Source organism: Coffea eugenioides, chromosome 7, assembly GCF_003713205.1.
Source record: "Coffea eugenioides isolate CCC68of chromosome 7, Ceug_1.0, whole genome shotgun sequence".
Lineage (NCBI taxonomy): Eukaryota > Viridiplantae > Streptophyta > Magnoliopsida > Gentianales > Rubiaceae > Coffea > Coffea eugenioides.
In genome coordinates, this window is record NC_040041.1 from 14,048,595 (window position 1) to 14,065,726 (window position 17,132).

Consider the following 17,132-nt stretch of genomic DNA (forward strand, 5'->3'; position numbering starts at 1 on the left):
CACTAAGTTGTCCGTATCTGCATATAAAATTGTAAGTTTGCCCCCACACTTGAATGAAATTAACCATACTACCCTTCAACAAAATCTAAAGTAATAATGTACACTTTTGTTTATATATCTCTATATCAAACAATTTAACAACACTTAAAATTAATAACACTATTGCTAGCACACTATAAAAAAAATCATGCAGTAGAAGTATAAATGCGATATATAAAGACTTGGACCTATTATTATTTCAATGTCAATTATGTCCTTTTATGTGCTCCTACGTGCTCCTATATGTTTATACGTTTTTACATGCTTTGTTATTTATTTAATTCAAATGTTTATTTAAATTTTATTATGTTTGTTTAGTTAATTTTATAATTATTTGGGAGGTGTTTAAATACCTCAAAATGTAATAGATAGGTAGTATTTTGTAAAAAAAATTGTAATTAGATAGACTATTGTAATAGATAGAATAGATAGGTTTATTTTCTTATATTTTCCCAGTTTAGATTGTAGTCAGATTCCCCGCTGTAATAGATATGTTTTGCGTGTTTACGTGTTTATGTGGTTTATGTGTTATGTGCTTTATCCGCTTTTCTTAAGATTTTTACATCTAGATATTATGTTTTATGTGTTATGTGCTACGTGCTCTTATATGTTTATTTGTTTTAATTTATGCCTTATTCGATTTATTATGTATTATTAATGCATGACTTCACCACACTAGTCCAACGCTAGTTGTAGCTTCTCTCTCCGCCTACTTGCTAGTCCAATGCTAGTAAGGTCTTTTAGAAATGGGTTAGTCCAACGCTAGACCCTTAAATCGTTCACGCATTAGATTTATTTTTTGTGTGACATTCATTACATTTTCATGCATTTTTTGTTTTAGGATATTTTCTCATTTGCATGATATTGCCTATTATATTATCCCCTACCCTATATATGTATTAATCATATCATTTAGGATTACATCTCATTTAAGAAATTGTAAAATAAGCTAGTTCATTTGCTTGTTTAGATTAAAAAAATTTATCTTTTGAACATGGAAAATGGGCAATTATAACCTTTTAGTTTAAATACCCATTAATCCCTACACAGGAAAACTATGTCACGAGTTTTTGCTTCCCGTATCCATTATATTGAACTCCCTAATCCTTGATCACTTATATTTATATATATAATTTAATTTTCTTTTCTTTTGAATTTCAGTTTTGCATACTTGTGATCCTTTCAAGGGATTATTTTTTGCCTTCGCAATTAATGTGATCGATATCAATTAAACCATTGAATGGACATTTTGTCCATTTCGATACTTCCTATAAACTTAGATTTGCATCCATGTAGGAAACATCAAAATGTGATAAATTTAAGGGTTAGATTAGAGAAATTCTAGCTAAATCATGCAACAAGCTTAGATTAGGTTGAAAGGGTGCCTTAGATTTGAGCTGATCATACCTTTGGCTTCCGTTTCTTCAATTGTGACTGTCGAGTTCATTTTTCTCTTGTTTTCAAAAATTTGGAGTTGTTGAAAAGGGTTTTATTTATTTTTTTTTATCAAAAAATATTTTTTTTGGTGACTTGGTACACCCAAACTCAAACCAAGTGGTGACTCCTATTTTTCTTGAAAACCCTCTTAGACTAAATTTTGGGTCCAAACTGTCGCATTCTTTAAAGTCCTATTTTAGGTCTTTTTCACTTATTTTAAAATAAAAATCACATCTTTTGTAAACATGCTTTCATCGCGAAAAATGGGGCGTGACAGTCAATTCTAAAAAATCTAAAATTGTGTTTAATTTGGCTTCTTTATTCACTGTTTTGAGTTCACATGAGCTTTTATCAAATTGAGCTCGATTGAATTTTTCACATACAAATTTGTCGCTTAAATTAGTGAGAAAATATTTAATCAAATAATTAGAAATATCATATGTGGTTATTTAGGCCACACAAAATATATATTCTAACATGATGTCGTCAACCAAGCTTATAGTTGGACAATAAGATACGTGAGATTTTATTCTTTGTTAATCATCCATTATAAGTTCTTTTGTATTCATCCATTACAATGGATAGCTTCTAGATATGCTGGATTATGCAAGCTAATGCTCCACAGTCAGGAGCAGCTGTTTCAAAGCCATTTCTTGGGTTGCCCTTTGGCAACTAATAACACCAGCACAATCCATAAGGTCCACTAAATTTGCTTCATGTTCTCAATTTTCGCTTGAGGAGGACAAAAATAACAACCAGATCTTGATTCTCAGGGTTAAAGAGAGAGGAAGACTCTGCAAGTTTCTGCGTAAACAGTTCAAACAATTCATCCATGATATCACTTCCAAATTGTTTCTCTAGAAGTCCCTCTAATGCAGCTCTGAGGTACAAAGCAATTCCACTAGGGTTGGAGAAAACCACGTGCTTTCCTGGAATGCTTAAGGTGTGTTTGGATTGCTTGTTTTCGTCGGAAAATATTGTCGTTTTTCGTAATTACATTTCCCTATCACCTTTTTCCCTCACATATATATCAAATCGCTACAGTAATTTTTTCATGAAAAATGACGGAAAATGCAATCCAAACACACTTAATATCTCCATTCTCTGAACATTTAGATGTTCATTTGTCTTCATCAGGGTCTCCATCTCATTAGGAGATGGGTAATATAGTGGCAAGTTGAACATATCCAATTTCAATTCATCGACCAATCCCTGCAATAGGTGCATCTTAGTATTTAAAGTACTTTTTTTTTTGTTAGCCAAAACCTATAGTCGAAATTCGAAGATAAACTTTGACCAAAACTCATTCTTATGTAGTATACTAGGGGGAGTGCCCGCGCATCGCGCGGGTGTTTGGTGCCTGTGGGGAAGGAAATTTTTTTATTGAACAAATAATAGTACATTGTGAGAAGGAATAAAATTGAGTATGAAAAGATAAACGATATAATCAATCAATTTACACAGCGTTACAATAAAACTGTGTCAAATTGAAGGTCGTTGATAATGCAAAAAGGCAGAGCAACACAGAAAACTAATCTTATTCCAGAATCCCTACTGAGAACTCTTTCTTACTGTTGTTCCAAACCTATAAGATTATAACCAATCCACACCAATTAAGGTTAGGCAACACGAAAAATGCTATCTTGCAGTTAGGCAACGCGATAAAAGTTATTAATTGTAGGTACTAAAAACACACCGACAAAATTAAAGGAGGAATTGAAAAATTGGGGGGGGCGGTGAAATCTAATCTCACGTTGAACCACCAGGAGTAGCAGGGATTGAAGAGCATTCTGATTTGATTAGTATGAAACCAGATAGAATTATCTCAATCCTAGAACGCGAACAGAAAGAAACTGATAATCAACTGTTTAAGCATTAATATACCAACGATTCGGCAATTGAATTGGGTATAATTAATGACGAAATAATAGGTAATTTCAGAGTTGAGCTCGGACGGAAGAGGCAAATCGTTGTAGACAAAGACAAAAAGAGAAAACTTAACTCCTGAAACTGTAAGGGGATAAAATGACTAACGTTTCTGACTCATAAATGCAGATTATAAATGATAGAGAAATGGGTTCCTACCATTGATAGAGAAATCGTTTGCTCATTTCCTAAATCCGATTACTATTCAAATGTTTTAGACAAACCAATATCTCAAACGATTATTTGCGGCTGAAAAGTGGAATTATTGATAGTTAAGGGATATTCCGGTAATGACACCAACACACAAGCATATATGGGTTGTACATAATACAAAAATGGTTGCACACTAATTACACATTCCATCAATACTCATATGGTTCATCAATGACAACTTTAAATGTATTAAAATGGGGTCTTTCAGTAAGCATACCCAAATACATATTTCCTTAACTTGTACCTAAAACTTTTAAACTAATACACAACATTTCACATTTCCAGAAAGACCCACCTATGCGATTGAAATCTAACATATTTTTTAATCAAAACTCAATCTTATATAGTATAAGGATGCAAAATAAAGAAATTGTAAAATTAAAAATTCCTACTCATGGATTTGCAACTGCTATTTTTAAGCTGAAGACATGTTTCAGAAATTATGGAACATAGTTAATTCCTACTCATGGAGGTATTCCATTCATTCTCTGCCATTGGTATATTATGCCTGATTTGGTTGATTTCCTGTGTCTATTTTGTTTCATCCTGGATATTTTTATTAATCAGAAGAAATGTTGGAAAAAGAGATTGGTGCCTTGTTGTGACGCTTTTGGGCCAGCATTAATTATCTGGTATGATTTCTATTCTGTCCATGTTTGTTACAAGTAGTAAATTTGACATATGAAGCTCACTTCCATCCAATACTTTGTACCTTTTTATTTCAGCGAAATAAGTACATAAGTTTAGAGGGTAAGGACTTAATATCAAAATAATGTCTTATATTTGCAAATAGGAATGAAAAACGAACGAAACTATATATTATACTTGAATTGATGTTGAAATAGTAAAAGCTAATTTGCGCTTAGTTCACCAATTAATCAAACCAAACACAAACAATATTTTGTATCCAATAAAATTTCAAATTTGAAATTGAGCTTGGCTGACTTAACATAGTATATGAAATTTATATGCGAAAAATTTAATTGAGTTTGACTTGATAAAAGCTAATCTAAATTCAGCGTAATAAATAAATGAATTAAATTTAAATACAATTTTAAACTCTTTAGAATAGATAGACAAGTTTGACAACTTGAGTGCTTGGCTCAATTAGCTTCATTCATAACCCTATTTGCAAGTAAAAGTTTTGCAATTTTTTTGTGGGGCAAATAAAAAATGTCAAAAATATTTCCACAGAATACCAGATTCTCAATTCTCATGCTTGGGGAGAAGGGTAATTTCTTAAGACTAATTATAATACAAATAAACCTTTTAAAATTCATAAGAGGGAAAATGAAAATTTTAAAATTCTTGAGGGGGTGGCTGCCCCTCCCTGCAAAGATCCAATCCAACAAAACCCCTGTCCCGCAGGTTCATAGAAGTGTTAAAAAAGAATTCCAAATGTCATTTGAATTCAAAAATGAATAATTTAACTATCTAAAACTATCTAGGATATATTAGATCATAATTCAAATTTAATATTATTCAAGTGACAAAGAAAATCAAAATTCTATGTTGCATCCCTGCATTGAGATGTATTCGCATAGAGTTCTTAGTTGAAGAAGATCTGAAACTAATGAGATCTAACCTTTTTAGCCAAGTCCATGAGGCAATATCCTAGAACTTCTAATTCTTTCTCTGTGACGATAGTTGTCTGAGATTCACGGATGGCATCAAGGACAGCAGGAATAACAAGGGCCATCAGCCCTCCATCGACGAGCTCGTGTGCCCTTGCATTCAGAAATGACTCCAAGTCCTTGGCAAATTGAGATGCATAAACCTCAAGAACTTCCTTTTTGGCCCCTCCGTAGTGAATCTTTCCTTTGTTCCATGCAGGGGACTTGTTGTCTGTGACCTCTTTTGGCACATCTGAAAGCCAGTGAAGCGCTCAAGATGAGTGAGCAGAATGAAGGGATGCCTTTGGGAGCAAAACCTTGTGGAAATCACCAGGCACTCCAGCTGCAAGGTAGTGTCTCTCTTGTGGAAGTGAAGCAAAAAGTGTGTTGAAACCATTAGATATATGGTCATTAAAAAAGACTTGAAACTCAGGGACTTCAGATGCTAGTCCCTCTTTTCTGAGTTTTTCCTCCAGGGCTTCTCTTATGACTTTCATGGCCACAAATGTATTTGGTCCTGTAGAGCAGCCAAAATCTGCTATGCGAAATGGATGCACAGAGGTTGAAGAAAGTTGCTTGACATCAAGTTCTTTGTCAATCTCTTCTTTGATAAGTTCTTTTGCAACCTCTACTGCTCCTCTCTGCCACCAAAAAAAAAAAAAAAATCTTTATACTTACATACCTTAGACATTTATAATGAGGTAACTGCAGTTTAAACTAGCAACCTGAAAGGATGAGTTTTGGTTATAGCTTTGAGGTCCATTTCCTCCATTCATGGCATATACTTGAGGCATTTTTTCTATTCCTCGGCTGCTAGGAGATTTTTCATAAGAGTAAAAATGCTCCCAATTTTTTATTCTCTAGTTAGAATGAGAAACAATTTAGATAGTTAAAAGGAAGGCAGACGAAAGGCTGCCTTATCGTCATTATGATGCCATATATATATATATATATATATATATTCTCTTGCCATGTATATATATATATATATATATTCTCTTGCCATGTCTTGATATCTCTGTCTAGATGGTTTAATTTATACTAGGCAGAGGCTCAGGTTCAAGTGTTGTGTTTTAGCCCTTTACATGGCAGGCATTTCTATTAATAAATATGGGAAAAAAAGAGATACGCATATGGTAAAATATCTCTCAAACATATGTTATGGATCATTTTGTACATAAATTGAATTTAATTTAAATTATACAATTTGTGCATGTAAAATTATCAATTATATGCTAATAGGAAATATATCTAGAATGACGGCTCAAGACTTGGAGTACACCTATGTGGAAAGCTGCTATACTATTCATAGGAAAGGCAAAGACTTGGACCTTCTTACCAAGGTAAGAATTTGTATGGTACAGGAAATTAAGAAATTATTATTAGAAAGTTTGTTGATAGTACTGTTGTTACTGCCTCCTTAAACTGGAATATTAGCTTAGTGACTGTTTTGCTTTTGCTTATAGTGAAATAGTGTCATATTTCTGGTCTTCCATAAAGGATTCTTGATGTACATAAATTGTTTTTCTTGGCTGGCAATTGACTGATTTGTAGACAAACCTAAAACTATTCCCTTGTTTCCTCTTGCCCCTCTGTGGTTATTGCCTTCTGGTCCCATTCCTGACAAATACAAGTTGGTTTAACAATCAACGCGTAATTGGCTCCAAATCTTTTCAAAGGAAGAAGTAGGTGCTTCATAACACGATTCTCATCCTAATGTTGGCAAAAAAGGTTAAGAGCATTAGTGTCCAAAAAATTTCACGAGCAAGCTTTTTAAAATTAATGAATATAATTAAGAACAAAGATCCAATCTTATTTATTAGGGCAAATTACACTTTACCCCCTTTGGTATAGCTGATTTTCACGTAACCTCCCTCTAATTTTAAAACCTATATATAAACTTCCCTCATAATTTGGATTAAAGTGTCAAAATGACGGAAATGATCATCCGTAACGGAGCCTATAAAAATGTCAAAATTACCCTTGTTTAAAAATTAAAATGGTTTAAGTGACCAAAATATATAAACATAATATTCATGACACTTCAATCCCGTATGTATAATTCTATATTTTACCATATAACCCCCTTATACTTTACCATATAATTCTCTAACGGTTTTCAATATATATATATATACATAACCCCTGTGATTAATAAATAATTTTTAACTTTACATACAGGTATTTTTGATGTTTTAGTTGACTCTGTTATGGATTGCAAATTCCGTCATTTTGACACTTTAATTCAAACCATGAGAGGATTATGTATAACTTTTGAAATCATAGGAGGGGTTACGTAATAAAACACTAAACTCCAGGGGAGTAAATTATAATTTGCCCTATTTATTAAAAAACTTGCTTAGACTGCCTGGGATTTAGCCTTTTTTTTCTTCTTTGCCCCCTTATAACTGGACAATGGGATGGTCTGGCTTTATCTCTCCTCTCTGTTCCCCTTCCACATTTCTTGGAGGAATACTTGTTCTTAGCTATTAATAGCAAGTGGTATTGTTCTCTTTAACTGCAGCCTGGCTATTCAGAAATCAACCTTGGGAAGTTCCTTTATTAAACTAATTGATATTGTTATTCAACACAAGGTTGCATTGTTTTCCACTTTTCTGATTTTTAATCTTTCGCAGTCTGAAAGCAGTTTTCTCTCTTTGCATGATTTAGCCTACAGCTCTGAGTGTTATGAAGTTGTAACTTCTAGCGCCGCAGTTGGTCAGGAATTTGATCTTGGTTAACAATACTTTCTGACTCTCCTCTCTTTTTTTTTTTTCTTTGAATTCTTCTTTCCGCCTTTTCCTGTGAATTTTTTCATTTTATTCAGATGTTATAATTTTGTTCCTTTTTTCTTTTAGCATTAAGTGTTATGATATGTTATAAGCCTTCATTTTTTGTTACCAAAAATTGTTAACTAGGCTTTAAAAAAAAAAAATGCTCATGACTTCAACGTCCAAGGAATTTGCCAAGTAAAACGAACAAATATGTTGGAGTGCACAGCAACAATAATGTACAAGTTTAAAGCTTAAAGCATTGTATTTGTAGATGAAGGGCAGAGCTTAACACAAAGTTGATTATATTAAGCTCATTAATAAAAATACAATGCTTTTCAAGTCAGCAGCTTCTGCTTTTTATTAATAAAAAGCAGATAGCTAATTAATAAGATAGCTAACAACAGTACTATATTAGGCTGCATTAATGATGTGTTCAGTTTATGCTTAACAAGGTATTTATTCAGTCAGCAGCTGCATTAATAAAAGGGAAAATTACATTTTACCCCCATGGTTTAGCATTTTTCTACATAACCCCCCTTTAGTTTCAAAATCTATACATAACCCCTTCATGATTTGGATTAAAGTGTCAAAGTGATAGAAATAGTCATTCGTAACGGAACTTCTAAAAAATGTCTAAATTACCCTTATAAATACATAACACACTAACCCGGTATGATTTTTATATTTTACCATATAACCCGTTATAGTTTAATACTTTATCATACAACCCCCTTATGGTTTTCAAAATAGACACATAACTCCCTTGGTTAATAAATAATTTTTAACTTTACATAAGGGTATTTTTGACATTTTAGATGACTCCGTTACGAATGATCATTTCCATCATTTTGACACTTTAATCCAAACCATGAGGGGGTTATATATAGCTTTTGAAACCATAAAGGGGGTTATGCAAAAAAAAAAATGCTAAACCACACGAGGGGTAGAGTGGAATTTGCCCTTAATAAAAAGCAGCAGCAGATAGAGGGATGATGAAGTTCTTTTTGTGAAGGAAATTCAAGAACATTGCAGCTCGCTGGTGATCCAGACAGAGATCCATCTTTTGGCAAGCATAAGACTTTTTAATATTAGTAAACTTGACCTTGTCAACGCTTGTAGTATTAGTACATATTATTATCTCTTCAAAAAAAAAGGCTTGTAGTTCAATTACGTTTTCATTATTTCTTGAAAACCCCCAACCAGATCTGGTGCACGTTTACGCTGTAAAACAAGTTGTATTTTTTAAGGGTCTAATGGAGCTTTTTTTTAAAAAAAAAATAAAATAAAATAAAATTTTTTTGGGACCCATAAGCAGCATTTAAGTTTAACCACAGACAAAAGAGAGGGTGTTGAAATCTTTTGAAAACGAGAAACAAGACGTTTACCACAAGCCTATATCAAATTCTCATAACAAAACTTAAAGCTGCCTATTTCAAATATTTTATGTAAATGTTTCTCATTTAAGTGAAGCATTTTAATCTTTCAAGATTTGTAGCAGTGCAGTCATCTACACAACTATTTTTTGTGAAAACCAGACGCCAATTGTTTCACATTACCCTGCAAAAGAGAGGCAAAACAAACATTATTGGTTCGCTATTAAAATCAAACTGTGTGCAATGTAATGGCTGGTGACACTTGCTGCAATCATTCTCATCCACATGCTGCTCAACTATGTCAATCACAAGATATTTTGGCCTTATGCAAAAAGTCATGTATAATCTTTGCTTGTTTTCTCCAAGAATATGGGCTGCACAGGCTAAACCACTGCATATTAAACTTGACATTCAAAAACTAGATGCTTTATGAGTCAAGGGATCTTGACAACTATTTGCTCACTCATATATTGGGAATATTCAGAAGTACTAGTCAATAGGTCCGGTATAGCATATTTCACTTCATCTAAATATCATTCTCACAGCAAAAACAACTAGATTCTTTGGGTCATCACTACCATTCTAACTAGATGAAGGAATCCAGGACTCACAAAAAAGCAGTGAGCAATGAATAGAGCAATAGGACAAGTTTAGTAGTTCCAGACATTTTTACAGGGACCGTATGTGCTTCATTTTCTGGATTGCCTGTTTTAACTTTGTCGATGGTTCATCACATAAAATGGTGGGATCAACAAAATCAGCAGCCAAGCTTGGTTCCCAAAGTAAAGCATGAAAAGAATCTCCCACTGAGTATGATAGGGAATTGAAGTTATATCCTCCCAAGAAAAAGACAGTTCCCACCACATAAATCTTTGGCAAGTTTTTTCATACTTGAAGCAAGGATGTAGTATGTCCCTGTTGTTACTTTAGGCTTGCCAATGGATCCAAGATATGCCCATCAAATCTGGAAATCTTTTAGTCACAACTCACAAGTGAATCTAGAATTATTTTTTTCTTTTTTAGGTCATGAAAGGAAACTAAGGCTTACAGTAACATGGAATACCATCTGGGATATGTTACCACTATGTACCAAAGACCTGCTAAAGTTTTCCATGTTACTACAGAACCAAAATTTGATATGTCAACATACCTCCTTGGATGCAGAAGGGAGAACAAATGAATGCTTGTTAATTCATTGAATTCATAATGTAGAGAAAACATACTATAGAAATATGTGAAAGAAAGCAAGATAGAAGAATAGAAATAACTCAAAAAGATTTACTGCCCACAGTTTGCTATGCAACTCTAATTTGTTTTCATAGAGAGTTTTCACAAATAGAAGATATAACAAAATATGGAAGGCAAAAGCTGAAGGACCCTAGAATCCGAAGTCAGAAATGGATGGATATGTTAGCTACATAATTACCCTGCTGAAATGAGGATTATGCCTGGCTTGAACCCACTGGTAATGATAGATTCAGAGTTGGCATCTGTTATCTGAGTAACGGAAGGTGTGTTAGGATTGTAGTCTGAGAAATTTGAACAATAAACACAACCTATACTAATCTTGAAGGATTATCCATTTTGCAGCTTCAGGGAAAAATATGCTTTTTGCATCAAATCTATACATGTGATCGTTCTTGGACATGCAAACCGCGTGCCTCATCTGAAAATGAACACTGCCTTCTGAAAGACAAAATACTTTCTCTGGATAATCATACAAAACCATGATGTGTAACCAGGGTGAACAAGTAAATTATGCAACAGAAAGATTGAAAGTTCAGAACTTATTCTAATTGCTCAGCATGCTGAAGCAGATAAGATTCGCTCAAATGTCGGAGAACGAGCACTTAAAAGGAAATTATAACACTTCCAAAATATCAAGATAAAATTATAATCCTTCTACATCTGGTATTGGTTCAGTGACGCAAACATAACCATATAGTCACTTGCTATCATGCCCATTTCACTTCTCAGTTTTAACCAAAAGTTGGCCAGTTAACTAAGACTTATTGGAGAAGACTAGCCATCAGCATCCACAATTCATTAGGCGAAACTAGTGTCCTGAGGCAGCATTAAAGCTTCACCTAACAAAGATGCAGAAGCCTGCCATGTATCATTCTATTGCACATGTATTATTCTTCCTCCCATCTTAGGAGGACCACAACATTTTCATGTTTATCAAGTTACAGATTAACAAAATCAAACACAATAACACCAGTGGAGCCAGGATTTCGCAATTCTGAGGCAGGGGACAGGCGGAGCGCTGCAACTTGTGATAAAAAAAAGGGAAAAAAAAAAAAGAATGATTCCAATCTTTCGAATCCACTAGGAAGCATCCAAAAAAACTTCTACCAAGTCATGTAAAACAAAGAAATTCAACCTTTTCATATTCAGCACAAAAGGGATCAATTGCAGGTTTGAAAAAGATAAGAGGTAATGGTAAATCCTAAAACACAAGAAAAAACAAATTACACATTAATCATTAATTAACATAAGATCTGACAGTTACAAAAAGATGGCCGTACCGTGTAACTTCTGTCTCCCTTCTGTTTCCCAAAAACCCAACCTATTCTTCTCCGCCTCTGTGAACACCCTTGATCATCTACCGTCAAGATGTATGTTATAATCTCAAATTTTCATAGAAGTCAATTTGAAAGTATAAACTAAATAATCATACTACACAATTTTATTTCACAGGATTCCAGAAATTTCAGTTGAAACACAATAAGAATACTAACTCATGTGGTTCATGGCAACTTTTGGACATTGACAAAAATGAAGCCATTGGAAAGGGGACACATTTTGAACCAATTAGTTATTAGACAAAACAAGAATTAAGTCTTCTCTCCACTAATCAGCTGAATTCTACGTTCAAAAATATCCTTTAAGAGCAGAAGTGGTTAAATTCCTAATTCAGGATGTAAAACTGATCAAAATTTACCTAATTCAGGATGTAATTTGACTGAGGTAAAGAGTTTAAGAAGTCTCTTACAATGACGGTGTAATAGCAAAATTACTAGCAGATAACTCTGAATTCTGAAAAGAGTCTACTGTCTCAAGGTGTAAAACTGAATAAAGCCGCTTTCATTTGTTCTGGAGAATAAAATTGAAATTCTGCACATGATTCTATATTTGCCTTAAGATGCTTCAGAGTTGCATAAATCATATTACAGCAAGGATGGGTTCTATCTTCTACACTGAATATATTAGTTCTGCTATTTATATCAATCCAGCTACATCCAGGATCCTTCTTCACTTCTAGCTCTTTCAGTATCTTTCGGGCTTTTATCTTCTCCCCCCACTTCCCCAATGCGGCATACATGTTAGACATCAAAACACATGTAGGCTTAGGGTCCAAAGTAAACATCTTGTGGGCCACTCTCTCACCCACATCAATGTCAATCCAAGACCAACATGCGTTTAACATTGTAATCAAGAGAATTTCATCAGCCTCAAATGGCATCTCCTTCATAAGCTCCTCAGCTTCCAGAAGCAGACCAGATTGACATAAAAGAGCCACCGCACAAGTAAGATGCTCCAACGATGGGGCTAGACCATAAGCTTGTTCCATTGATCGGAAAATCTCCATCCCCTTATTGACCAAACCAGCAGCAGTACATGCAGATAAGACAGCAACAAGGGTTGCAGCATTTGGGTTTATTCCCTGATCCAACATTTGCTCAAAAAGCAAGGTTGCCTCAGATCCAAGACCATGATGTGCGTAGCCACAAATTAAAGCTGTCCAAGCTGCTACATTAGGATTTGAAATGCAAATAAAAGATGCTTGAGCATCAGAAATGCTCCCACACTTGGAATACATGTCAACAAGAGCTGTACCAACATAAATATTCAACTCGAATGGAGTTTTAGTCAATTGACTATGGATCTGCTGCCCTTTCTGAAGAGCCCCAAGACATGAACATGCACGAAGCAAAGCAGAAAAAGTTGATCTGGTTGGGGATATTGACAACCTACGCATGTCTATATATAAATTTATTGCATTCTCATGTTGATCATTTTCAATATACCCTGAAATCATGGAATTCCAAGTAACAGGGCTTCCTTTTTCTTTAGTTTCTTCAAAAAGCTCCAGAGCTTTATGAATTTCACCAGCCTTGCACAGCACATGAATCATTGTATTCAAGCAAATTAAACTTCTTGCTGGCGTTTCCAGAAATAACTTCTTTGAATCCTCTACTCGACCAAACAATGCATATCCCTTGATCATCAGACTATATGAAACTGAATTCCTCTCAACTAATCCACTAAAAACCAATTCAGCTTCCTCAACCTTACCCATTCTTAGAAGCCCACCAATTAAAGTGTTCGAAATGTTCATACATGGATTCTCCAATGTATCATAAATCTTCTTGGCATCGCCAATAGCTTCACTGTTACTGTAAAAGTCAACAAGAGCACCACTAATTGAAAGTTCAAGCTCAAACCCCAATTTTATCAGAAGCCCGTGTACTACTTTTCCTTCAGGCAAAGCACCCAATCTTCCACAAGCCCTTATGATGGAATCCAGAGTGAACTCATTAGGGACTGCTTCGGTTCTCATCCTCTGAAACAACTCCAGAGCCTTTTTACATCCACCATCAATCTTCACATAACCTGAAATCAATGTAGTCCATTCAACAACACCCCGGCGAGGCATCTTGTTGAAAACACACAACGCATCATCCAGTAGATTATTCTGAACACAGCCCACAAGCATCAAGCTCCATAACAACTCATTCGTCTCATGTAATTCATCAAACACTTGTCTAGCTTTCCTAATATCGCAACAACTAGCATAAAAGTAGAGCAAAGAACTCCCCACAAACTGAAAACTCTCAAGACCAGATTTTAAAACCAAACCATGAATTTGCTGTCCCTCTTCACCCAATGACCGCTCGCGGCCACAAATGCTTAGTGCTGACGAACAAGTGGTCTCGTTGAGCTTTGAATTGGAGCAGTACATCAGAGAAAGCAAAGACAGTGCTTCATTGAACTTGCCCCATTTCGAGTAGCCAGAGATCATGGCGTTCCATGAGACTACTGTTCGTTCAGGCATTTCGTCGAACACTCTTCGGGCTTGTTCGAGTTGCCCATTCTTGACGTGCCATGTAATAGTCATGTTCATGGATTTAATGCCTTTGTATCTAGAGCAATGGGGTCCCTGACGACGGCCATCGGGTACGGTGCGATAAAATCCTGACATACTTTTCCAGCGTCGGTGCTTCCAGCTGCCCAAAAATGAGGATTTCATAACCATGTGATATGTCTATAGAGTGCAAAACTGGGGACTGGGAAGAGCGCACGGCCTGAAAGGCTGAGAGCGCCTGAGCATTGTGTTGTGGCAATTTCAAAGTTGCGCCTTCGGAGAAGACGGGTTCTGAGACACAGTTCAAAAACACGCTTCCAACCACATTACAGAGGGACAATTTGTACGGTTTCCAAGTGTATTATTTATGATTGACAATCAGAATTGACTATCACTTAATAGTTTATGTTTTTATTTGAAAATTAGATTTACACAATCTGCATGATAATTAGCTAACCTTTATGCATGTGGTACTAAATAGTTTCCTTGATCTCATTCCTTAAAAAGAAAAAAAAAACGTGAACAGAGAAAGGATGAGATTTAAGAAACGAAGAAAGGGCAGGAGATTTGAATAAAAATTTATAATTCATAAGGTCTCAACCTTGATTTTATTATCTATTGTTAACTAAATAAATAAATGAAAGCATATAACTCTCATGTATTGCTGAATCCTATTACAAAGTATGTGCTACTGTTAGTGTAACTTTAGATTTTCTTACTTTCACTACTACAACTCCAAACAGTGTACAAGGAAAGATGATCAACTACCAACGCTATTCAAATTCCTATATTATTTAGACAAATATAAATAACTAGAAAGTAAAACTAAACTAGAAGCAAAAACAAACAAAAGATACAAATACAAGAAAAGCTCCTAGGATCGGTTTTCTCTCTAACCTTGCTAGATAAATAACCGGATTATTGCAATCCATAGCCTTGGCTAAGGATAGCGTAATTTTTCAATTTATGTGAAATTTACTCTCGTAATAAATCAATTGTACATATAACTAATCAATACCTACTCTCGTGATTATGAAATTAACTATAAGTTCATAAGTTCCTGTGAAATTACATGATAAAAAGTTATAAAGATATTCCTTTACTCTCGTGAGTGAACTCTCTAGATCTAGTACTTCTTTAAACTAATATTAAACCCCAATTCTCGTTGATAATTTAACTCCTTGATTTAGATAATCACAATAAATGACTAGTTAATCATGATTTTACAAACAAAAATGCGAAATACTTGCTCAAAGGATAAACACAACAACCAAGTTCATTTCATCCAACAAAGAAGAGATTAAACCTACTTAGGCATGAAACTTTAGAACAACATAGTGAAAAAAAAAAAGACCAAACCTGCATTATAACTAAATATGAAATCAAATACAAGAGTGATTGGAGAGATGTCACCTTTGTCATATGAGCTCCCAAGATCTCCATCTGTGCTCCTTCAATTTTCATCCATGTCTAGCGATGAATACAAGAATGGATCAAAAACTATCTAGCCTAATCCAATCTTAAGTAACAACTAGGAGTTTTGCAGTTTAAGAGCTATATTTTTAGTGGTTTTCTTCTGCCTTCCAAGCTACTCAAAACTAAGCTAATGAACTATGAAGTTCTAGTGAAAAACTACTTCTTGTGCAGTATTTTCCTAGGCTTAAAGATATAAAAATGTGTGTTGAAGTCCCATATTTATGGAAAAATTTGTTCCATCAACTTTGTTAAAATCGATGCAAAATAGGTCTTAGAGATTCCCAAAGTATGTTTCTTGAAGTCTTCAAGCTCTCTTTGGGCAAAACCAATCGAAATCTTTAGAAAATTTGGTCAAAAAGTTTGTGTGTAATACTTGCAACTTTTTTTTTTGTCAGCAACGATGCATTTGTTTAACCTACTCTATCCTAATCTAGGGGGAAGAGGAGCCTAAGGAGGCTGTGGTAAGGGCTAGTGGGTATACAGACCCAACTAGACCAAGGGAGTGTTATGACACAACCCTTAAATTTTTTTCGCTGTAAATGAAGTTTGAACCCTCACCTACGGCCCAAGGAGGGACTTAAGTCCTTCCCTGGTGGCCACTGAGCCATTGGCCCAGTGGCTGTGTAATAGTTGCAACTTGCACAGCTGCAAAGTGAAAACGCGGATGGAGCCAACATTTTAGTCCACAAATTCACTTCCCCTACGGGTTTGACACTTTGGACAGGATTCTAGAAATTGCTCTATTTTACACCAATTAGAGCTACAAATTTCTCGGTGATGGAGTCGACCTGGCTCTTGTACAAATTATAAAAATTGTAGCCCTTTGAGTTAACTTTCTAATACATCAAAAATCATCTCATTTAGAGGTCTGGTGACTAGTAAATGACCAAAATACTCTTGACTAGTTAGCAACCTTTTCCATATTTTGGTAGCAGCAATGTATGGCTGCATTTCACCTTTTTTACTAAATAAAAACATGTGAATTGGACTTCAATGTCTCATAAAAAATATAGCCCAGGATATTAGCTTTAAAAGGTTCAAGAATGATTTCAATCCAATAGTTATAACTCAATTTTTAGCCAAAATACCAATGTGTTAGTGCAACCAAACCACAAAAAGCAAAATTTACTAGAAATCTAGTTAGTGGCTCTTAGAATAACTAAAGCATACAAAAAAACTAGGTAATAAAATA

General features: G+C 34.6%; 3 protein-coding genes across 3 annotated transcripts; all 3 read right to left on the reverse strand.

Moving 5' to 3' along the window:
- Positions 1 to 2,169: 2,169 nt before the first annotated feature.
- LOC113778572 (probable S-adenosylmethionine-dependent methyltransferase At5g38780) lies at positions 2,170 to 5,596 on the reverse strand. Its single transcript, XM_027324013.1, has 3 exons — positions 5,201 to 5,596; positions 2,565 to 2,688; positions 2,170 to 2,414 (listed from the first exon to the last, which is right to left on the reverse strand). Exons 1-3 carry the CDS (start codon positions 5,312 to 5,314, stop codon positions 2,191 to 2,193), a joined length of 462 nt encoding a protein of 153 aa, XP_027179814.1. The 5' UTR covers positions 5,315 to 5,596; the 3' UTR covers positions 2,170 to 2,190.
- On the reverse strand, positions 5,501 to 6,092 carry LOC113776984 (paraxanthine methyltransferase 2-like). Its single transcript, XM_027322035.1, has 2 exons — positions 5,954 to 6,092; positions 5,501 to 5,869 (listed from the first exon to the last, which is right to left on the reverse strand). The coding sequence occupies exons 1-2, from the start codon at positions 6,020 to 6,022 to the stop codon at positions 5,501 to 5,503; spliced, it is 438 nt and encodes a 145-aa protein (XP_027177836.1). The 5' UTR covers positions 6,023 to 6,092.
- A 6,313-nt stretch (positions 6,093 to 12,405) lies between these two features.
- Positions 12,406 to 14,640, reverse strand: LOC113778459 (pentatricopeptide repeat-containing protein At1g28690, mitochondrial-like). Its single transcript, XM_027323875.1, has one exon. The coding sequence runs from the start codon at positions 14,633 to 14,635 to the stop codon at positions 12,434 to 12,436; it is 2,202 nt and encodes a 733-aa protein (XP_027179676.1). The 5' UTR covers positions 14,636 to 14,640; the 3' UTR covers positions 12,406 to 12,433.
- Between the last annotated feature and the right edge of the window lie 2,492 nt (positions 14,641 to 17,132).